The sequence below is a fragment of the Vanellus vanellus genome (assembly GCF_965231255.1).
Source record: "Vanellus vanellus genome assembly, chromosome: Z".
NCBI classification, from domain to species: Eukaryota; Metazoa; Chordata; class Aves; order Charadriiformes; family Charadriidae; genus Vanellus; species Vanellus vanellus.
In genome coordinates, this window is record NC_138908.1 from 23,917,471 (window position 1) to 23,941,786 (window position 24,316).

Consider the following 24,316-nt stretch of genomic DNA (forward strand, 5'->3'; position numbering starts at 1 on the left):
GATACCCTGAATCTGAAAAGAGCAGTAGCACCCACAATGCCGTATGCAGTTCTCGGTAGCAAAATCTTCACGTGTGGCCATTCCTCCTAGGGCTCCTGCAAGGCTGCTGTTTACACACCCCTCTGAAAAGACTGTCTGGGATTTCTCCTTTCCAAGTGCATCGATTTTACGTCAGGTGAGGCGTAGGCATTTTTCTTCCTTTGCAAGTCAAGAGAGGGCTGTTCTCTTGAGACTGAAATAGCTGGAGGGGGGTCAAATTTGGATATAGATCTGCAAAGCATCAATGCAAGTGAAGGTGGGGGGTGAGGATTGAGTCCCTGACCCACCAATCACACTGGGTTGGTCCAAAGGGGCGCAGCTATCGGGGCTGGAAAGGGCACTTTGAAAGAGAAAAGGACATCTGGAGTACTAGAAGATCAGCACATACGCCAACCAAAAGAAGCCAATGAACACAAGACAATCACCAGCTACACTTTCACGGGATTGACAGATTTGAGGAGAATGAAGGCTAATATCTGTCATTCTCCTGAGCAGCCACGCTTTGCTTTTCTCCGCATTTCAATACTTGAGGCTAGATACTAAACAAATTCAAATCCCTTTCCAGATACAAATGCTTGGGGTGCTGTGAGAAGGCATTTGCTTTCAAGAGTTTTAGGCCTGTACAGGTGACCTGTGGGTGCTGTGTGCATTGGTGTTTGTGTTAGAAGCTGCATGTGTTGCTGTAAGAAGGAAGGCAAGTGCAGGAGCTGACTGAGGGAAGTTGTCTTCTATCTCCTCCTCTGTGCAGGACAAGTACTTGAAGAGCAGTGGTCAGGAATGGAGGCTGTCGGCTTTCCCTTAACGGCAAGACGTGCCAAGGTTCTGCCTGCCATCAACACCATGACTGCCAGCTATAAAGACCGTTTCCCGTACTACCCGTTGCCTCAGAGCTCCAGCCTCCCCTGGATGCCCAGCACCTACTCTAAAAGAGATGCCATCAAACCAGCTTTGGCTCCCTTTTCCAAAACTTCCCAGGGGATGACCACCAGCGAGAAGCTCCCTTACATTTCCAACAGAACAACCCTCTTCACCCGCTACACCCCTGATGACTGGTACAGGTCCAACCTGACCAAGTACAAAGAGTCAGAGACTTCCCGGCACAATGCGGAGGCTCTGAGAGTTGATACCACCCGCATGATTGGGGATAAATACCAGCAGACAAAGAAAACACAAGCAGAAAGCACCAAAAGCCTGGGAGGACGTGTGAATGCTATTGAGTTTTGGAAAGGGGAGCTCTGCCGTGAGCTGGATGAGATGATCGGGGAGACCAACACGCTCACAGACATGAAGAAGAGACTGGAGAGAGCCTTGGCTGAGACGGAGGCCCCTCTCCAGGTAAGCACTCTGTCCAGTGGGCTGCAAGCTGTAGCCTACTGCTGGAACAACTGCAGCCATTCAAATGTCTAACTAAGTTCCACTGCAGCTCCGCAAGACCTAGAGAGTTTTTATGAAGAGACCATAAGTTAAGTTTGCAATGTCTTCCCATCTGCTGCATCCCCTATCAGCCCGTTATGAGCTCATCACAACTCCATTTGCTTAACCAAATATTTGTGTAGGCGGAACATCCAAATTCCTGGACTGGGAGACAGAAGCCCATGTCTTCCTACAACACCCTGGGGAGGTCAGCATCAAGGCTGACACAGGTGCCTGTGCCACAGCTCTGGTTGCAGCCGGGACATGTGTGCTCCCTCATGTTGATTTGATGCGTATGGTGCAGTTCGGTTGCTTGTGGTCAGCTGAAGCAGCCGCCCTGGGCACTTTGTTCCCCTGGTGTCCCCTCTGTGCCCGCCTAGAATTTCTTTTCTTGCATTTCTTGAGATGGGGACTCTCTCTATAGAGAATCCTGCCCCTGCACCCAACAGTGATGGCATGTCCCCAACAGGTCGCTCAGCAGTGCTTGCTTCAGCGGGAGAAGAGGATGGGCATTGACCTCGTCCATGATGATGTGGAGAAAGAGCTCTTCACGGTAAGTTGGGCCACCCAGATCATGTGTTAAAGCCAGTTTTACCTAAACTGCCCTACAGAGGCTTTGCAGCCTTCTTCCCTACCTGGCTCCTTACTGCTGGGGAGGTGCTCAGCTCTTCAACCCCCCAAAACCTGCTGGGCCAGGGGATGGTGTTCCCCCAGGCAGCAGCATGCCCACGCCATGTGGGTATGACTTGGCCGTACAGAGGATGGAATAGCTGAAGAGCAGCTGCGTGTTTGTGTAGCGTGTGGGGGTTCTGTGTCCCTCTTCAGGGAGTAGTGCACTAAAGACATGCACGCAGTTTGGGGGCACTTTCTCCACTCCCTGCCTGTTTACTCTGGGCAGAAAGACAAGCAGGCAAGTTCTTGCTGTGTGCTTGGTTGGGGAGGTCTGAGGGGACGAGTGGCATCAGGACAACTGAGTACAGACACTGATGATGGGGCCATGTGTCCTTTACCCAGGAAGTCAATGTCATCAGGTCGTGCCAGGAGAAGATGCAGCGGTACCTGGATGAAGCCAAAGCCCAGCTCACGTAAGGAGGAGCTCCTTATGTCATGCCCTAGGGCTGATGTGCATTTGCAGTTGTGATGTGGACCCCCAGCAGACCCCGACCTCTCCCCACACCCTGCAGATGGAAAAGCCAGGCGGGCTCCCCGGGAAGTGGGCAGTGATGCTCATGGGAGGACAGAGCTGCGTGGGAGGGAGCTGCGGGGAACTGGAGCGGGGAGGAAGCCCTTCCACCTGAACATCCCCAGCGATGGCTGTTGTTTGCATGTTGAAGGTCCAACAGGGCGGCCCAGCACGAGCTGGAGAGGGACCTGGCCCACAAGCAGGCGGCCCACCGCATCGATGACAAGTGTCACCACCTGAGGAGCACCTCCCACGGCATCAGCTACTACCCAGCGGTGGAGCGGGTCGATGCCACGTGAGTGCACGCTGGGCGGCACGCCAGCAGCAAGCTGTGCCCGGGATGCACGGTGCCTCTCCCTGGCAGGGAGCTGCTTGTCCCCAGCCCACTGTCAAGGCACGTCCATCCCGCCTGGAGACAGCTGCCTGAGTGGGACCGTTTCTCTCTGCTTATTGTTATTCTTACTGTTATTGTTATTGTTAACCTTACCTTTATACTTACCCTTACTCGTACTCTTCTTCTCATTCCTATTATCTGTTGTTGTTCTATTAAACTGTCTCTATCTCCACCCGTGAGTCCTGGTCTTTCTCTTTCCCCTCCATTGAGAGTGGCTGTGTGGTCCTAGCTGCTGGCCAGAGTTAAACCACAACCTATGCTCAAATTAAAGACGGAGATTTCAGATATATTTAATCAGTGCTGCTCCCAGGCAGGCTTCATGCCTGCCCACGTCCAGCTTCAGCACTACGGGCTTACCGGGGCTTCTTCTTCCCCCTCACCTCCTGAAGGATCTCGGTGCCGGACTCTTGGGCCAAGATCACAGACGACAACATCCTCCGCTCACAGAGCCAACGGGCGGCCTCCTCCAAGCTGCGGGACAACATCGAGAACCTGCTGGTGGTGGCGGCAAACGAGATGCGGAGCCAGTTCAACAGGGTGAACATCGCCTTCACCAAACGCATCAGCGAGACAGCCGATGCCAAGAGCAAGATCCGGACCCACCTGGCCAAGGTAGTCGGAACCCCTCCCTTTCGGTGTGTCACTGTCACTTCCTAGTGACACCCCTGAGGTGGGACCCTTAGGAGTTGGCACCGTAATTTCATCTCAAGGGATCTGTTTTTGCTAGGGCGTCCTCACTGGCAGCCTGGAAGCACAGGGATTGCCAGCAGAAAATGCCAATGCTGGTTGCATCTCCTGGTAGTTCCTTCAGAAGCGCTGGCTGCCCTCCAGAACGGCCTTGCTGGGCCTCTGCTGGGCTGCCTGCTGGGGGGGTTGCAGGCTTGCTTCTCCTCCAAGGACGTGCTTTCACTCTCCGTGCTCTGGGGCTGCTGCATGGGCATGCGTGTGTTTGCTTTGCCGAGCAGAGTCAGTGGAAATCAGTGATGGACACCTGCCTCAGAGCTGTGGGTCTCATAGAAAGCTTCCTGAAACGTGCCTGACACTGTATTGAGTAACTGAGGGAAGACGGGGCTTGCAGCACTGCGAGCTGATGCCACGTCTTTCAGTGAGGATCCATGAAGAACCTTCCCTCTCTGAGTTACTGTTGATGGATGATTAGTTCCAGCAAGCGGTAATTTTGGGAAGCTGGGAATTCAATAGGTCCATCAGTGCTCCAAAACCTCCTCTGATGTGACAGCAAGAGCCAAGAGAGGTTTTTCCCTGAAGAAAAATTACTCTTGGCTCTGCGCCTTGATGTGTAGCAGAATGACAGGGGTCTGAGCCCAGGGTCTGCTTATTGAACTTGTATTGTTCTGCAGATGGACAAGAGGAAAGGGTAATTATGTAGTCACTTGAGAAGATACTTTTTAATTTGTGCATGGGTTTCTTTTTTACGCCAGACGCTGCAGGAAATCTTCCAGGTGGAGAAGACCTTAGAAGCCATCCAAAAGGCCATTAGGGACCAAGGGCCTTCCTTAAAAGTGGCTCAGAGCCGGCTGGACGAGCGCACACGCAGACCAAACGTGGAGCTGTGCCGGGACACTGCCCAGCTCCGGTAAGGCAGGAGTGTGGGTCTGGTGGGCTCCTTGAGGAGTTACGGCTGGTAGCACCCGAGGGTAGCACCCGGGAGTAGCACTGCATGAAAAATTAAGCATGGGCTTTTTTTTCAACAGTCCTTCCATAAGTGCACTGCTATAATCAAAAGCAATGAGCAGGTATTGCAGCCTTTGGGTGCTGGGAGAGCTCTGCGCCCACAAAGGAGGCTGTACACCATGGCCGGGTATAGCCTGATGGCACCCCATGAGGGGATGGATTCTTCCCGCTTGGGTAAGCCCCATCTTCTCTCCAGCCTGCTTCCCGGCAGTTGGATGTGCTCAGTTTTGAAGGACGAGCCCTTTACTCTCCAACAGGATCCTGCTGAGATCCCTTAGGCCCTTCCTTTTGGGGAACTGCAAGGAAGGGTGCCCCCTATGGAGAAGCAGAAAGGGCTGTCCTCACCTTCTCCGAGGACACTGGAAATCCTTTCAAGGACACAGTGGTCTGTTTGGGATTGCACGCCGAGGAGCTGTGGAGGAGTAGGCTGGCCTGAGCGCCCAGCAGCACCCCCTCTGAGGCACCCCAAAGTTCACCCCTCCTGGGAGCCCGTTGGGCAAGACTCCAGCTGAAGCCTTTTCAGAGCAATTGAAACCCAGCCCCACAGCCTTTGCAGCATCTCGTACAACAAGGGTTTTTTCCATCCTCCCCTTGTTTCACATTCACTTTTAGCCTCTCCCAGATGTCCTGTTTTCTTTGTGTGCATCTGTGGGCATGGGGAGGATGCCTGCACAGGGAAATCCAGGAGGGGGAGCCAACAAACCCCCCAAACCAAGCAGGAACAGGAAACCACACCTGCTCATCCCTCTTCTTGCTGGCCCGAGCTGCTCTGGGAGAGGCGGCTGCGCATTGCCAAAGCCTTTGAGCAGACTTAACCATGCCTCCCCGCTGAGGTCTGGAGGAGCTCTGCCCTCAGCTTTCCCATGCGTCTGCCAGAAACGGGGGGTCTGAGTTAGTCTGAGCACGCTGAAGGGGGAAATCCTGTGACCAAGGGGCCCTTCAGCAATGCCACGCTAGAAACCACCCCCACGATGGCACTGTTAACCAGGGTTTCTTGCTGTTTTCCAGCCTTGTCAACGAGGTCCACAAAATCAACGAGACGGTCCAGAGCCTCCAGCAGCGCCTGAGAGACACCGAGGACACCCTGCAAATGCTGGTTCATACCAAGTCGGTCTTGCAGCATGACCTGGCCGTCAAAGCCAACACACTCTTCATTGATGAGGAGAAGTGCATGGGCATGCGCAAGACCTTTCCCAGCACGGTGCGGCTGCTGGGTTCCATTTAGGCTCAGCTGAACTCACTGAATCTGTTGTGGGAGGGATTCCCAGTTTGGCTAAGATGCTTTGGAAATACTTGATTAGAGTTTCACTTCCTGCTGAAAGCCATGAGTAGAAATTAAATGATCTTTTTGTGTGTTATACGGTCTACCGGTATTTTTTTTGCCTTTGGTTTTTCTCTTTCCACTGTACTTTCACGGTGTGCCAGAAAGTCACTGAAAATACTTTGTAAGCGACTAAGAGTAAATCCACCCACGGGGATTCAGTCCTACCCTCTCAGTCGGTGATTTTAGGAGAAAAACTGTCGTGTCTGCCTCCTTTTGAGTCTGTCTGATGTGGGAAAAGCACAGGGTGAAGCCATGCCGGCTGTCTCGAATCACCTCCCTGTCCTCCACGGGCCTTAGCATAGCTTCAAGGAGAGTCCGTTCCAGGATCTTCCCAGGCACAGAGGTGAGGCTGACAGCTGGGGACTTCCCAGGCTCCCCCTTTCCCCCTTTTTCAAAAATGGGTGCCACATTTCCCTTCTTCCAGTCACTGGGGACTTCCCCTGACTGCCATGACTTTTCAAATATCACCTTCTTAGGTGATATCACCCTTTCATTCCTTGGAGGTATTTCACTGGTGTTTCCTTCTTGCCTCATCGCTGGAAGACTTCAGGTGTCCTGCAGCGTAGCCAGCACATCTCAGAGCAACAGCCTGTGGGCCCTCGCTAGCACCCTGTCCCTCTAACCTTGGCGTGTCATCTCACAGCTTGTCACGGGCAAGCCTGATATTGTCCCCCTCTCCCTTCAAGCCTCGTTTTAAGCGCTGTCAGGGAGCCCTGATAGCTGGTGAGCAAAGACCTTCTTCCCCCTTTGAGACAAGTGAATCCCATCTGACGCCGGCAAGCCTGGTGCTGTGTAGGCCATCCCCTTATCAAAAAAAACAAAATTCTGTTGGTCACACCAGCCACGGATCCACCTATTAATAGACTGGGCCTGTCTGTATGTTTCTTCCAATGTCGCTGCCTGTAACTGGAAGGAAAGAGGAAAAAATAACCTGTGCCCCACATCCCCTTACCAACCGTCCCAAGGCCCTGAAGTCTCTTTTGATCGCCATTGGAGGACATGTTGCAGCTTCACCACCACACACACGGAAGAGTAATAATGGGTAATAGTCCGAGGGCCGTACCAGGCTTGGAAGTTTCCTAGTGATGACCTTAAGCTGGGGCCCAGGGAGGAAGCAGACATCCCATCGGAAGAATAAAGGTTTGGACCAATTTATGTCATTCATGTTCATGGTATGAAAATAATCTTGTATGTTATGAAATAATCTTGCTGGCCAGCTTGGGTCAAGTGCTCACGTCTCACTCCTCCTCATCCCTGCGCCTGGCAAGCTCAAAATCTCTGAGCCCTTGAAACCCACACACCATAGCCAGCTATAAAGTACATATTTTCACAAGTTCAGACACTGGAGTCTTCTAAAAGTGCAGGCTTCCCAACTATTAGAAGAGAAGTTAGTCCTGTGTCGCTCAAAGCAGGACACACTATAACAGTTTTTCATCGCAGGAGAGAGCATATTATTCTCTTTGCATAACCTCATGCAAAATGACTGCAATTCAAAGTGCAGAGCACTCAGGCCTGGTGGCCCTATCTCCCTTAAGCTCTCAGTTTCGCAGCTGCTCACTGAGTTCACGAAAAACACAGTCAGAGTTTTTATTCATTAAGCACAGTCTTTAAGGCAGCTATCTTGTCAGGTTTTGAAAGCCGAGCTCTTGTCCTCAGCTCCTCTGCTCTTCTCCTGGGCACACAGTAGCTACTGGAAACAGCTGAAGAGGCACTGCTCATTGTGTGTTGCTATCAACATATTTACATTAGTTTAGTCTAAAATACACCCCGTGATTATGTAAAGGTTTGGAAAGGACCAGGCCAAGTCGGGACAGCTGAGGCCACCTGGGCTAGTATCAATGCTGATTTGGTATTAGCAGACGATTGTTTCTCTTTGGAAGAGCAATTACACAAAACAGTGAAGGTGATCTGAAGCTTTGTTGAGGCGGGTGCACTGCAAACCCTGACCTCTGAGTTCATGATCTGCTTCCCCTCCTAATCAATGGGCAGAAATAGCACTTCTTTGATACAGTTCCAGTGACTTCAGACATTGGTTTTAACAGATTTTGACTTGACGCACAGAGGCACGCGTCTTTCCACTGAAAGAGGGTTTAGTTCATGACGAGGCAGGAAGTTGCAATAATACTGTTAGGTGAGATTGCATCCACTATGAACAGCCATGCAAGGATGATGATGGTTTTGAAAAGAATCAAAATTTTTATCACAGCTCCCATAAAATTCAATAGAGCCCAAAACCTCTGGTGCAAACTGTAGGAACAAATCTCAAGAATGTGGCAAAGTTCAAAGCACGGAGGGGAGGAAGATTTTTATTTCAAGATAAAAGTGATTTCACCCCTTCATGTGCATGCTGTCCTATCCTCCCAGCAGCTAAATGTGTATTTCCACCCAGCCTGGACACAATTCCCCGAGCCGAGACAGAGGACAAGAGACACAGCTTTGGGAGGCCTCTGCATATCTCCCGGATGGTCCCTGCCTGGGTGAACAACGCTCACATCTGCCCCTTCACACTGGGTTATACCAACAACCAAACCACTCAAGTGCCCCTACTGGAAGAGGCCTCTTGTGCAACTCGGAGACGGCTCAGGGAAGGGTCAACAAGGAATATAGACCTGGATGCTCTGGAGTGTGGCATCGCAGGTCTGGACGGATTGACCTCCAGGCTCAGGGATCCCACAGCCTCTCTGGCAACCCACTCCACTGCTTTATGAGTCTCACAAGGATTTTCTTCTGGATTCCTGCTCTCCAGCCTGAACCTCTCCACTTTCAGGAGATGCCACCAGGCAGTGCTGGCAAGACGTTCCAAGTGATGGGTTCTGTTGTCACCGAGGGATGGGCTCTGATGTCACCAAGCGACGGATTGTGAACACGTGCCCCTCGCTGCTTAAATCCGGGCGCCGAGTCCCATCCAGCTGGTTCATACCCGCATTCCAGCTGAGCAGTTGGCGAGGCTGGAGTGTTGAGCCAAGCCTTGGCGCTAGTGTCCTGACTGGGGAGTTAGTTGCTCGCGGCAGCTCTCCATCTGTGCCCCAGAGCCCGCAAAGGATTTTCCCTGGCCCTGTCAGCTTCAGGCAGCCGGGGCAGTCAGGAGGCACGCTCGCAGCAGCAGAGGTGAGCTGTGTGGGGACACCGCACCCTGGGGAGCTGGGAGGGTTTCTTTCTTGAGGGACCTGGGCATTTCTTCCAGCCCTCCTCAGGCCAGCCAGTGACCGTGGCCTCTCTTCCTTTTCCAGCCTGACACCGGCTGCTGCAGTGCCACAGGGAGGGAGCACTTGGTCACCCCCAGCTGCCCCTAGCACGATGCAGCGAGTGGAGAGCATGGCAATGGACCTGGACAACCGCTGCCCAGTGTGCCTGGACAGCTGGGACGATGCCGCCTATGCCATGCCATGCCTCCACCAATTCTGTTACCAGTGCATCCTGCGCTGGGCTAACAGCAAGCCCGAGTGCCCTCTCTGCAAGAGGAGAGTGCGATCCATCGTGCACTCGGTGAGGGCAGACAATGACTTCGAAGAGGTTCCCATCGCGTCATCTGCCTCAGCCCCCGCACCAGTTGGCACCCGGCAGGCCGGAGGAGCGCCCAGGCCCCCAGACACCCACAGCCCCCCTCGCCGCTCTGTAACACCTCAGCCGCTGGCAGTGGAGTCGGTGCCCAGGGCTCTGGTGGGCGGCCTCCAGCCCCATACCTGGGCGTTCCTCTTTGACGACCACCCGGCTCTCCTCCAACGCTTTCTGCCCTGGCTCCAACAGCAGCTGGGGCTGATCTTTGCCGAGGAGCCTTCAGCAGCCGTTGTGATGGAGGACCTCATCCTGGCCGTCCTGGGCTTCTTTGGTCTGGACGAAGAGGTCCTGGTCCGGCTGCTGCAGGTCAGCCTCCAGGATCGCGCGGCGACATTTGTACAGCAGCTTATCAACGTCGCCGTGCAACGCTGCAGCGCGGAGGCCCACCGTCTGCTGGGCCTCGAGGACAGCCATGCTGCCGAGGAGCGGGAGGGCAGCCCCGTGGCTGTCCCTCCTCCTGCTGCCTCCAGAAGGGGGTCTCCTGGCCCTGGCCAAGCCACCTCCCGCAGCCCTGCTGCAGACGATGAAGAGGAGCGACCCAACACCTCCACCGCTGCTCTTCATGGGGCTCCCGGCAGCTCCCCCGATGCCCCTGTTCCAACCAACGGGGAACAGGAGGAGCTGTATGAGGATCCAGGGGAGGTTGCCGCAGGTCCCTCTACTCCCAGCCGCAGCAGGGACCTCTCCCGTGGGGGGCCACGGCGAGGCCCGAAGAGGAGGGCCAGCAGCTCCCAACATTCACCTCAGCCACCCAAGAGGCCACCCCGCCGGCACAACTAGAACAAGGCCCCAGGAGCTGCCAAAACCAGGGCCAGGCCAGCAGCTGGGACACATGCCGGCCAACGGTTCAGTCAGAAGGGGGACTCCAGGGCTGGACCATGCCCCACTGCTAATCGTCCCATGCCTGGTCTCCTCCTCACCACATCATCTGCCCCCACCTCCCGGGGATCTGCTCTCCTACCAGCCTCTACTGCCCCGTCATGCCCTGCAACACTGGCACCCAAATCCTTCCTCCTGCTCAGAGTCTGCACCACTTGGCTCTGCCCTCTGCATCACCCCATGCTCACACCCTGCCAAGGCAGGAGCCACAAGAAGTTCAACAGGAGAAAGAAGTGAAGTCCAGAACCTGGCGAGGGACAACCCCAGGAACCAGCACATTTGGCGCGCTGCTCGGCTGGAAAGCAGCTTGGCGTAAAAAGCCCTGCAGGTCCTGGTGGCCACCCAGCTGATCATGAGCCAACAGTGTGCCCTTGCCACCAGGAGCACTGATGGTGTCCTGGGCTGGACTGGAGAGAGAGTCTGGCAAAGGAGTGTGAAGATGATAAAGGCACTGCAGCATCTCTCCTCTGAGGAAAGGCTGAGCGAGCTGGCACCGTTTAGCCTGGTGAAGAGAAGGCTCGCAGGGGAATTGATCAATGCATAAAAAGCCTGATGGGAGGCTGCAGAGAAGATGGAACCAGACCCTGGCTGAGCGGCGCTGGCTGTCTCTGCTGCAGCAGGCAGCTATCGCGAGATGACTTCCAGAGGTCCCTTCCAACCTCAGCCTTTCTGTCATTCAGTTAAAGTATTTGAATTGCCTAAAGAATCTATATGAATAACTTCAGTGCTGTTCTATAAAGTCAATAAAGAAGAGAAAGTAGTACAAACTTGCTGACGTTCCTCAAACTCTATTGATCGAATCATTAATACTGTGAAGTTCCAACACGCAGGGACGTCCCCAAATTCACTTATATGTTCTGGAAGACTGCCTCAGCTCAGTCAGCATGACCCCGACATGGGGTACAATTCTGCTGTGCTTATACTTAGTTGCCATCCTCAGGACACGTACCAGATGTATGACACAGGTGCAGGTTCTGCTGCTGAATAAAAGGACTGTAATCTAGGGCTGCTAAGAAAGACCCATAACAATTATGCTATAGAAGAAATATTTCCTCTCTCTTCTGCTGATCTTGCAATTTTTAGTTTAGTGGAAACTGCTCAGTTTTCTTCACCTTACTTTGAGTATTTCCCACTGTTATGCCTGTCCTCAAGGATAAAAAAACCAACAGCAACAAAATCACACATCTCTACTTCCACTATTACACATAAAACCATTCTGGGAGCTCAATACAGTTTTGTATATATTTCATTATTTCCTTTTTATTTTATTCTTAACGTTTTAGTCAAGTAGTTCAGTTCCTTCTGAAATCCTGAGTCTCTCTTTCTCTCTCCTGCCTCTCTTTGAAGACACGTTGACGAGAGCATCTGTCCTGCCACCCAGTGGCCAATCCGGCCCAAACCACAACAGCCATAGAGAATCATACCTCCAGTATCAACTCTGTGCTACAGCTCATAATCAAACCTTACCAGCTATTTAGTCCTCTCAGTTTTTATTGACACAGAGCAAGTTTTGCAGACCCAGTCCAGTTTTGTTCCGGGGAAATTCTATCTGGCCTCATCTTTCCAGGGCCAGGCATCACACACCGCAGCAGGTAAAACATCCTGTCCTGCAGAACGCCCGTTTTCATGGGGGAGGGAAACAGCACTGCGGGTAGCACTGATAACGTAGACCACAGAAGCAAGTGGGCAGAGCTCCATGAAAACACTGCCAGGCTTTTTGCCACACAAGGACTACCCCTGCAGTCTTGTCAGAGGTTGCTTACTTAGCTTATAGCAGTCCACCCCTCCAACGTCAAAGGTGTCGCCGCAAGACTGAGACCCCAGAGATGCCACAGAAAGCACCATCTCCACCCCTTTACCAAAGCGGTTCCCGGTTAAGTACCAACAGCAGGAATTGCTGCTGCCCACTGCTCTGGGCATCCGCCACCATCCACCCCACACAAAGGGCCAGCTGGGTATCTCCCCCATGGGCACACCAACTCTGCAGACTCCTTTCAGGTGTCTTTTCAGGCAGAGCAGACACAGACCAGATGAGTTTCAAGCTGAAACACGACTTTGTCATGCAGGCAGAGAAAAAAGCTCTCAGAACTTGAGAGTTTTATTTCTCAATCTGAAAAATGACACACAGCGTAGGTACAAAGACAAGGAGACGCTACAGTCCACAGCAGGAGCGGTGGTCAGGCACTCTCCCTGCACCTCTTTGCCAGGGACGGTGCTCTTGCACAGGCAGAGGTATCTTCTCCCCTCCCCAAAAGCGCACCGACCCCACAGACAGACATTTCTCCCACACCTCCTTTGAAGGAAGGCTACCAGCGACCCACCTGCAGAATTAGCCAGAGACTTCTCAGCACCTTATCATGCCGCTGTGCTTTCAGTCAGAACGGCATTTTTGATTATAAGCAACTAAGGGCAGAACTAAAGTAAATCTCTATCAAAATGCAGCAAAACCATGACACTGTTCTTATTCCTCCGGCTTCTTTCCAGAGTCATTTACAAAATACCATTCCTCTCTAGGCCACTCCTAATGGACAGCCTTTCAAGATTTTTCAAATCTACATCAGCATCTTCTTTAAGAGTTTAGCACCCAACACAGAGCTGAAGGCATTTCTCCTTCTCCTAAGAAAGCCCAGCTCAATCTCTACTTTGCTTCCCGTCTTCCCCACCCCAACTCACACCAACACAGCGCACGCACCTCCTCAAGCAACACTTTCTTTCACCAAAACACAGGACCTGTTTCTGAAGTCAACTGCCGGAGGGACCAGCGAGAACTGCTTGGGCTCTTCTACCTGTGACATTGAAAGGGATGTTGAAGTGGGATTTCAGTAGTGAACTCAACATGACAAACTCCAGCAGAGGTAAGAAAAACACGTTTTTTAGGAACTAGTTCAAAACAGGGCCCAGGAGCACCACTAAGTGTTTCAGTGCCACATCCCCCCTCTCCAGTAACACCAGAGTCGCAGCAGAACTCTAATCTGTAACAATAAACGTACGAGGCACATACTGCCTGTAAAAGCAGAATATCCAAAACTGCAGGCAAATCCTCACTGGCACAGAGCAGCACACTTCAGTCCTCCTCAGGGTCTCTGTTGAAAGGGTGGTAACTGGAGCAACGGGATTTGCCACTGCCTCCTTTCTTCCTACAGAAGAAAGCTATCGAGTATTGCCATACATTTGCCTTTCTGCTCTGGCAGAGCCCTTTCTTCCGCAGGCCTCTCTGAAGTCCTTGGGAAGTGCGGAGTGCCCACAGCTCTCCTGTCCCACCCCCAGCGCTGGAGGCAACCCAGGGGAGAATTAGAGCAGTCGAGAAGCTGCTCTGGCTTGCGTTGCTGTGTGAACGCATGCCGACCACCTCCACAGACGCAAGGCTAACGGCAACCCACCAGCAAGGAACGCTTCTTGCACCAGCCTTCTTCAATACCTACATACTTTTGTGGGCCTAAGCCCAGGTCTCCCATGACAATTTTCATTAAGCTGCATTCTAAGTGATGATTTTTCAAAACACTCTGGAGATTGTCCTTTCTTAGCAGCTTTCTAACTGCTCAATCAATGCAAAGTATTATTTTTCCCACACAAATGGAAACTCATTGGTCTCAACCTGATATTACTCGGTGTTCCTCAAGAGTATCAGCCTTTTCTCCCAGCTGACACTTCAAGAGCAGATGCAGCAGCTCAGCCATTTCCCAAGAAATTCTACACAAATTTGCAGTACCTGGAACTAGGTGCCTACACAGAAGTCACATCTCATGGGAAAACACACGTTTAAGGCCATCCCTCACACTCTGGTGTTGCTGGCCTTCTTTTGCATACATTTGTTTTCCTAGGTATAAGGATTAACAAAACCATGAATCATTTGGGTCAGTCTGCCACACCCTGCAGGTAATACTGCATAGCATGTTTTCCAAGTGTTCACGGCCCTGGGAGTCACGCTTGCCCACATGGAACAATAAATGCTCAATAATGCCCAGATCACAAAGCCAATACGCTGCTTGTGTGCACCAAATAGAAGGCAAAAGCACAGGAACTCCTATGCAACAAGGGTCCGAAGAAGCAGAAGAAGCTGCAAGTCGAAACCTGAGTCATCAGATCCCAAATTTGGTCCAGTTGTTTTGTGAGTACGAGTAGCAATGAAGACACACAGAGCGACAAACACAGCAATCCTCTTGGTGTCTCCAGGAAGAACCTAAATCATTAGGCACAGTCAGAAATGGTGAGCGTCCTCAGATCATGTGCCTGAGCTCAAAAAGGAAACGTTTCTCCTCCAGACTGGCACAAACTGTGGAAATAAGACTATCAGGAATGCTGCTGAGAAGGAGAGAGATTAAGATGGGCAGATCAAAAGTCAGCCTGTTGCACCTTAACCTGCGGAGGGACAAGGGCAAAAGGTTACAGAATTTGCAAACGCGTGCTCAGGGAACAAAGAAATACTGGAAGCAAAGCCGCGGCTCCCCAAGGCTTGTGTCCTGGGCTCATGGGAAGGAAGCACGGCTAGCAGCTTGGAAACCTGCAAAGCTGATGCTCAGGCTTTCCTGAGATAAGGCTCCAAGGCAATCCTCAACAGCTGTCTTTTCCCTCTACTTCCAGGAGCTGCAACAACAGAGAGGAAAGAAGGAGGAGAGAGACAATGGAGGAAAGAGGAATGAAACCAAGCCCACCAGATGCCAAGGTATAGCCATCCCTGCTGAAAGGAGCACTCCCCCATTGTTTAAATCCTTCCTTTCTGCTCCTTGGCTCCGTCAGGATCCTGCCAGCCTGTGCTTTCAGCAGCAGCCTTTCTCTCCCGGGTGAAAGCAGAGCGCTCCAGCTCGCTCTTAGCTGCCCTTGAGCATCTGCCCGTGACAGCACACACACCCAACTTCACGCATCTCCTGCCACGGGCAGCCGAATCCCAGAGGCGTGCATGCAGCAGCTCTCTTCTCCCCCAAACACTCTTGCTGGCATGTTACCCACCTGCCTACTCAGAGGTCGACAACTGCTTAGAGGGTCTGCTATCTTAACCGGCAGTCAAGTAGTGCCAGACCATCCAGTCCACAAGCCAGCTGTAGCTCGCAAATCTCTGGGTGGGGGTTCAGCACACCAGTAAAAATTTTGCTGCCACCCACCCACTGATGCTCCGTGGATTCCCTCCTGTGCTGCAGCCCTGACTTCTGTGGCTCCCTTTGCTCAGGGGCACTTCAGACTTGCAGCAAATTGTGCTCAGATTCCAGCCCTTCAAATACAAGCCGCATGTTTTAGTCATTCCACATAGGGGAATCAACCCAAGATCACAGTACATCATCAATCAAGTTCATAAAGAAAAAGGCTGTTAGTAGGTGAGGGGTTTGGGGGTATTTTATAGGAAAGAGCACCTGCTCTTCCAGGTGTCTCAGCCTTCCAAGACCGAAGCGTGGAATACTAAGAACTACGTAGATACAGCATTTCCATCGCTTGAGCCTGCACTTGTTTGTGGCCTCAGAAGGGTCCGCACAGCTCCGTCATTTAAGAGAGCTGCTGCTCTAAAGGCAGGCACTCCAATGAAGAATTCTCAAGCAGTTCACCACACTCCATCATGAAGCTGCCTCTCCTGAACAATGCAGAAAAACAGGCTGCATATAAGGTGTTTCTAAGGAATCATTTTTCTGGTACTGGTTCAATAAGTCACACACCTACCTAAGCACTAAGGCTCTGCATAAGAAAGCAACGACACAGAGAATTGCTCACACCACAACTAGAAAGTACAAAGTTAAATCTTATCAAAATGAAACGGAAATATTGGAACGGTCACAGGTTTGTTGTTGTTTTAGTTTTTGGGTTTTTTTTAAATTTATTGGATGTCACCAGGTCTCTCTTTAAACCATAAAGCACTGATTCAGCTGATGAAGAACATGACATGACATCACTGAGGTAATGAGCTCTGTGCTTGAGTTCTCTTCCCTCAACTCTGAAGGCACAGAGAGTCCCCACCAAGCAGCAGATCTTCTCTGTGCAACACCAGGGTGGGTCTGGCGTCATCTTCAACCACCCATTGGGTAGCTGAGGCAAGAACCGGCCGGGGACAGCAACCCGCCATGGGCCTTCCCGTCCGCAGACTGAACACCCCTCCTCCAGGCCCCAAGGACCTCGGTGGCCCTACAATGGACTCCTCCTGTCGCCCCTGCGCAGCAGCATGCACCAGGCCAGGCCCTCTGACACTGTGGCCGCTGTCCTGTTGAGGCCTGGCACAAGGAGGGGGCTGGAGCCCAGGGCACACCAGGGGACATGGAGGGCAGACCCACTGCTCCAGGGGCAGCCTTTCTCTCTGGAAGCAAAAGGGCCGCCCGCAATGGGGCCTTCAGGGCCTCAGGGGCCCCCCTCCCAGCCACAGCAACGTCCGTTGGTGACATCACCGGCTGGCCGTTAGGCAAGCAGGCAGCCCTGTGGCTGGCCCACAGCTCGCTCAGCAGCCGGACACACTCACGCCAAGCCTGCTTGCGAGAGGAGGAGGCGGCCAAGGGAGGCGAGTGCCCACAGTGAGTGGCAACAGTGCCTACATTGAGTGGGCCCAGGGCCAAGAGGCTCATTGGAAGCCCTGAGGATGCCTCCCCAGCCCAGGAAACGCTCAGAAAGGGCACGGCGGTGCTGAGCGTGGATGAGTGGTTGAGCCAGGGCTGCAAGAGAAGCCAGAGGTGCCTTTGCCTCCTCCAGCAGAAGCTGCTCATTGCCAAGTTGCAGTAAGTGCCTGCAAGCCCAGCCGCCTTTCCCCCAGCCCTGTCCCTGGCAGCGGGGCAGGGACACCCTGGCACCAGCCTCAGCCCCCGGGGGCACCTTGCTGCTGGATGCACCCATGTCTGCCCCAACGGCAGGCGGGGGACAGGGCTCCGGCAGGCTCCACCTCCAGCTCCCTGCCTGCCTCTCCGCTCTTCAGATGTGGCACCACCCTGCGCCCACGGCTCTGCCTGGCCCTGGACCAGCTGTGGGTGCTGAGTGCTGACAAGGAGGCAGCAAGAGCAGAAAAGGAAGGAAGTGATGAGGATGGGACCTCCATCATCCTCTCCTGGCCCAGCAGCTCCTGTGTTGCCACTTTCAGGTGAGTCATGGTGCCACGTCCCATGACTGGGCAGGAGAGGTTCCCAACTGGGCCCATGGCATCCTGTGAATGGCCTCTGCCCTCCGAGCAGAGCCTGAGCAGGGAGCAGGCAGCACGCTGGCACGGAGGAATAGGGGCATTTCTACATCCTGAATCCCCTGGTCACCTTTTGGTGCCCAGAAGGGAAGGGCAGAAGAAGCTGCAATGCCAAGAGAAAGGGAGAAGAGGCAGCTTGGGCTTGACCCAGCTCCCTCCCTGTCCCTTCCTGGTGCACAGGACACCAGAAGGAGACAAGAGAGCACGGGTGAGCTGCCTCCCATCCATCAAGCACCTGGAAAAGCAGCTGAGCCACTGCCACGCTGTGAGTGTTTCTGTCCCTAACAACCGCTCCTCCAGCCGAGCAGCAGAGGCATCGCTGCTCACCTTCTTCCACTCCTTCTTGCCCAGTGGAGGACATTCAATCCCAGGAGCCTGGAGAAGCTGCTAGAGGTCCAGGCAGAGGTGAGAATGGCCTTTCCCCCACCCATGGCTGTGCAGGATGTGTGGTGAGTGGGTTGAGCCCCGGAAGGCAGAGGGTCTCACCGCTAATGCTCTCAGGCTGCTGGTGTCGCGTGGCAGCTTGCCAGTGGCCCTTTCTGCTGTGAGGCTGCTCTCTAACCGCTCTCTGATTCTTGTAGGATGATCCCAAGCAAGCACCGCTGCTTACCCCATCTGTCAATAAAGGAGGACATCACCGCTCAGGTAAGTTTTGGAAAGAAAGGCAGGGAGGGCCTTTTGTCCTCCTGCAAGCGGCACGTCTGCAGAATTGAGGATGCTGCTGCCCTTCACCCGGAGGAAGTCTGTGCCCATCACGCTGCAGCAGGAGAGAGCTCAGCCCTTGGTACCCTTCGACATTGCGGAGCACTTGAGGTGCTTCCTGCTTCACTCCGTCCCCAGAACTAAATTGACCTCTGCTCCTCGGCCAGAGCCGGGAGGAGCCATGCTCACTTGTCCCTTGAGTGTCCCTATGCAGGTGTGGCAGCCCAAGGGAGGACGTCACCTGGAGGAGCAAGGGGACCCGCTGGGCAGCGGCTGCTGGACCTGGTTCTGCGGGGACACGGAGCCTCTGCTGCTGCCCACAGCTTGGAGGAGGAGGGCAGGGCGAGGGCTGGGCAGGGCTGTCGTGGTGGCATGCCGGCTCTCAGGAGCATCCCAGCTGGAACTGCTGAGCCAGAGCTGCGGTTCCAGCTGCTGGCCCCCTGCCCGTCCTGCCCCATCGCACCACGCTGCAGGCAGGGCAGGGTAGGGCAGGCTCTGGGAGCGCTGGGCTGGTGGTCTCCATTGACGGGCTCTTACTCTGTTTTCCTTTGCAGCGGGAGGGAGCAGCAGCAGGAGGAGGAGGGGGCTGCCCTTCCCCCAGGTACAGGGGTAGCAGCCATGGTGCACCAGGCAAAAGCTTTCCTGGAGGCACCACCCTCTCTGCTAGTCCTCAAGGAAGCAGAAGGGACAGATACGGAGGCAGGATTGGAAATAGCAGAGGTATGGCAGGTCCACAAACACTGCAACAATGTGTCTCGTGGAGGAGGGTATGTCTTAATTAGTCCAAGGAGCTGCTGTGCCTCTTCCCAGCATTCATTGCCATGTGGCTTTGTGTGGCTTTTTTTTATCCCCCAGAACAGGACGGTGTAAGTGAAAGTGGAAAGGTGGTTTCTCCAATGTGTTAGGAATGTGCTTATTCAAAGGAAATACCTACAAAATACCTGCCAAGGACAGACTCCAAAAGCAAAGCCTGCCACCGCAGAAGGGGGTGTTGCACCAAAGGGGTATCTGCAGAGTTCTGTCTCAGGAGGGCAGAAGAAACGGCAGGAGAAAGAAGTGGGCAAGCCTTTTCTTGCCCGCAGGGGACCGCAGGGTGTCTGCTGAATGGCCCCTGCAAATTAGCAGAGTGTCACACACCTGTGAGAACGTTGTGTTCGAAAGTGAGGCCCTTGGAAGAAAGGGCTAATGCCAACCAGCCCAAGGCACCTTCTCTAGAGAGCTAAGGGAGCAATTTGCCAAAAAGTCGCTTACTCCTCCAGGGCATCCCTTGCCACCTGCTAACGCCAACATTTCTGGTTTAGGACACGACCACTTTTCCTCCAACCGCCCCCGAGACCACGACAGAGTCCCTGCGATGTGCAGAAGATCAAAAGAACCTTTCAAAGGCACAAAGGTAAAAGGAGTGAGCTTGGGTTAAATGGAGAACTGATTGATCCAGTTGATCCTGGCTTTACCTCTCCAATCCACTGTGGGATGGAAAGGTTTGCAGGCTCCCTTCAGGAAACCGAAAACCAAAGCAAAAGGAAGAGACCAGAGGCCTGGGAAGAGGAGATGGAATGTAAACAAGAAGAAAAAAGAAGGAAGAGAGGAAGAAGACTGCGACTGAAGAGAAGAAGAAAGGTCCAGATGGTGAAGAAGCCCAGGTGAGTCCCAGGATCTGCTGCCCATCTTTCCCAACTCCTTAAACTGCGCTAAGTCAGTCCAAGGGGCTGGCAAGGGACGGCCAGGGATGGTGCCGTGCAGGCTTTGGGAAGAAGTCCATGGCAGCTCCCCAGGGGCTCCCGATGGAGCCCTGCTGCGTGGCACAGGCGCACTGTGCATCCCTGCAGACGCACAGTCTCAAAGGGCGTTCCCCATGGGGACAAGGCGCCAGAGCCACCCCCTGCTCAATGCCAGCTGGGCTAGAAACCCTTCCTTGCCGGCTGTGTTTCCCAAAGGAAGGGGAACCAAGTCCTGTCTCGTCCTGCCTTTGGGCTTTACCAGCGTTTTCTGACTCTGTCCTTGTAGGTGCCCGTTTCCTGTTAGTGCCTGAACCCCTGTGACTCCTGGGCTCCCGCACGCCATGTTCACAATAAAAGGATCTTTTCTCTCTTAATACAGTTGTGGATATAGTGTGCATGTGTCTTTAGTTTCTCTCTTTTTTTTGGTTGAGGTTTTCATTAAAGTAATTTAATTTGTTTTTTAAACGTGTAAGTCTCTTTTCTCTCTCATCCTCTCCCTCAGAGAATTAAACTTACTGGAGTTGTGGGAACTTGTGCTGTGTGCCCAACTGCAAAAGATAACTTATGACGCCCTGGCAGAAACGCGTATGACATATCCTGCACCACAAAAGGGGTAACCTCTCCGGCCTTCCCCACCCAGACCGTTCCTGTTTTCTGTCTTTTTAACAGACATGATGTACTCCACCAATGACATCATGGGACAAATAGCATCTGTCCTTGTTTGAAGTAAAACGGAACCGATTCTCTCTTCAGTCACTTCACTTTTTAGCTAAGCCTCTTCTAACTACTGCAGTGAGCAGCCTATTGTGCAGAAACTGTTCACTCTCAGAGTGACGAGACCTGTGTTGATAGTTGATGCCAGGCATGGTATGCAGAGAGGCTCTTGCTTAGACTTAGGGCTATAACACCCAAGGGCAGATAACGTGGCTATTTGCCCCGTTGGAGGGTGGGAAGCGGAAAAGCGCAGAGGGGTCGCACCTGCGGGGAGGAGCGGACCAGACAGGTGACCCAAAATTGCCCAACAGGGGATTCCATCCCATCTGCCTCACGCGCAGTAGAAAAGCTGAGGGATCAAAGGGTCAGCCCTCTTTCTTCGATGGCCGATGCCTGAGGAGGACTCTGTCTGTTCGTGTGCATTTGGTCTCGATCCTGAATGCAGCTCCGGAATCCAGTTCCCATCCGTCACTGAGTCCAGTCTGGGACTTCCCCAGGGCCAGCTGGCGAGGTGACTGTCATCCTGGGAGCTCGATACGGTTTTCTATACATTTCATTATTTCCTTTTTACTTTTCTATTAATATTTCATTAAAGCAGTTTAGTTCCTTCTAAACTCGTATGTCTCTCTCTCTCTCTCTCTCTCCTGCCTCTCTCTTTTTTTTTACTGAAGAGAGGGAGTGGGGAGCATCTGTCACTTGCCTTGTGGCCGTTTTGGCCCAAACCATGAGAGGCAGGTAGAGTGTTTACAGGAGAGAGAGCAATATTCAAAAGTTGCATGAAAACGGCGACTTGGCAATATTATGGGTACGTGTAGACTCATGACGGATGCTATAAAAGATCTGGATCGGGGTATTTTCAGAAGGGCAGCTTATGAGCCAGTGTAATCCTGTAGTAACGGACAGCAAGAACGTAGCACTGCAACAGAAAGATGGACAGCTTTTGGCAGTCAATTTTGTGCTTAGGTGTCTAAGTAGTTAGATTCTCAGGGAGATACTTAGAGAAGTACTACTTGAACTAAGTAGTTTCGATAACTAGGCAGACCTGGGCCGATGTGCAGAAAATTGGCGCCCCTGCTTAGTATCTGCCGCACGTTTTCACCCTGGGTTTTCTTTTTTGGTGAGCTAAAATGGTCGAGGCTTTGGGACAAACTGTTTCCTCCCATGTCTATCAAAACTGGACATGCCTTAGCACAACTGGGAGTGGTAGTTTTGTAATTTTAGTGAATTTGCTGCTGTTGGAGCTGTAGTCAAAATTAAGGAAGGAGTTTAATTACTTGCATAAAGGGAGAGCATGCGAGTAGTCTACTGACTTTGGTGTGGTCCCCAGAGCACAAGGGATTTGGGGACCACTTACTACTGGGTGTAGTTGAGAACTTCGTGCTGGAGAGTCACTGTCCTGGTTTGAGGTAAAACAGAAACAATTTTGTTCAGTAACTTCACTTCTTAGCTGGGCCTCTTCTAACTACTGAAATTAACTGCATATTGTGCAGACAATGTTCACTCTCAGAGTGATAAGACCAATTGTTTGTAGCTGATGCCCAGACATGGTATGCAGAGAGGCTCCTGTTTATACTTATTGCTATAACCCCCAAGGCCAACCAACTTTGTTATTTGCCCCGTTGGAGGGTCAGAAGTGGAAAAGCATAGTGGAGTCCCACCTGCAGAGAGGAGCTGACGGGACAGGTGACCCAAAACTCACCAACAGGGTATTCCATCCCATCTGCCTCATGCTCAGTATAAAAGCTGAGGGATCAAAGGGGCAGGTCTCTTCCTTCAATGGCTGACGTCTGAGGAGGACTCTGTTTGTCTGCCTGTGATCCCGATCCTGAATCCAGATCCAGAATCCAGTTCCCGTCCGTCACTGCGTCCAGCCTGGGACTGCCCCAGTGCCAGCCGGTGACGTCATTGTCATCTCGGGAGCTTGATACGGTTTTGTATATATTTTTCATTTTTTCTTTTCTTTTATTATTAATACTTCATTAAAGTACTTTAGTTCCTTCTAAACTCATAAGTCTCTTTTTCCTCCTCTGCCTCTCTCTTTGAAGAGGGGTAGAGGGGAGCATCTGTCGGTGCCATTTGGGGTGCCACAGGTCCCCAGTAGTGGATTTTGGCCTAAACCACGACAGTCCTGTAGCTTGTGAATTTGACTGGTTTCCCTGTGCCATGAAGTCGATTTTAACCCGACTAAAGCAAGACATGTATTTAAAGTGAAATCAAAGTGTGCTAACCTTTGTATACAGAAAACAGTTGGAGTTCTTCTCTATCTCAGATCTTTGGCAGCAGAGGCATTGCTTTCTCATGGAGGCCGGCTCCGTGTGTATGTGTGCACAGAAAGCAGGAGCGGTGGGGCAGGGTGTCAGTGCACCCCTGAGAAGCTGTAAAACATTTGGTCCGGTCTCAGTGCGCAGCTGCAATAGCTGGGAAAACGGGAGGAAACCAAAGGCGGCAATGAGAAGACAGCTGTATCAGCCTGAGTATTTGATGAGCCATACACATAGCTCACAGTTAACCTCAAGTGGTAACATGAAGGAAATGAAAATGTTTCCTCTGGGGACAATGGGGCACAGGGGTGCTGACAGTTGGCCTGATGGGTGTTATCAAAAGTTGGAGAGAAGTCCCCTTGATTGGCCGGAGCAGACGCCCAAAGGCTGTACTGGGTTGCCCATGGATGGCAGCGGGAGCTGTCCAGGGACGGGATCAATTGTCCCAGCAAAGGCAGTCTGGTTGCCCAGAGTCTGCACTGAGCTGCCCACGGGTGGCCCCGGGTTGCCCATCAAGAGCACCGGGCACCAAAGGGCTGCATCAGGTTGCCATAGCGGCTGCAGGGAGCTGCCCGGGCAGAACCCGGTCCCTGAGCGCCCTGCGCCCCTGGCAACGCTGCCCCGGTTCTGTGTCACACAGGGCACTGGGGACGCTGCAGTGTCTGGCAGTGCTGCCACCGAACCCCACAGCACAGCAGGGAGTAGCCGCCCTCCCGGACACTCCCAAGCCTCTGGAGGTTTCGGGTGAGTATGTACCATTATGGGAAAGGTTTTTTTATGCAAACTTCCCATTTTTGAAGGACTCAAGTGGCTTTCACGCTGTAACAGATGGGATTGAGCACATGCTTTGAGTCAAACCCCACTCCCACCCAGGCATCTTGTTGCAGCACACCAGTGTCCTCACCTTTCACTGGGCTCTGAGCCAGGCTGGGAGCTGTGGGGAGGGGATGGGGTACCTCCTGAGTCGCCTCCTGAGGGTTTGGCCTCAGATGCGGTGTGTTAGGGACATTTGCTGGCCCTCTGCATGATGTTTCTGACAACAACTGACTGATACCCTGAATCTGAAAAGAGCAGTAGCACCCACAATGCCGTATGCAGTTCTCGGTAGCAAAATCTTCACGTGTGGCCATTCCTCCTAGGGCTCCTGCAAGGCTGCTGTTTACACACCCTTCTGAAAAGACTGTCTGGGATTTCTCCTTTCCAAGTGCATCGATTTTACATCAGGTGAGGCATAGGCATTTTTCTTCCTTTGCAAGTCAAGAGAGGGCTGTTCTCTTGAGACTGAAATAGCTGGAGGG

The 24,316-nt window shown here is 52.7% G+C and overlaps 1 protein-coding gene across 1 annotated transcript; it reads left to right on the top strand.

Annotated features, from left to right (window-relative positions):
• Positions 1–816: 816 nt before the first annotated feature.
• LOC309683142 (tektin-3-like) lies at positions 817–5,946 on the top strand (the record flags this gene model as incomplete). Its single annotated transcript, XM_082497344.1, has 7 exons — positions 817–1,374; positions 1,922–2,005; positions 2,467–2,537; positions 2,787–2,930; positions 3,419–3,641; positions 4,469–4,623; positions 5,730–5,946. 7 exons carry the CDS (start codon positions 817–819, stop codon positions 5,944–5,946), a joined length of 1,452 nt encoding a protein of 483 aa, XP_082353470.1.
• Between the last annotated feature and the right edge of the window lie 18,370 nt (positions 5,947–24,316).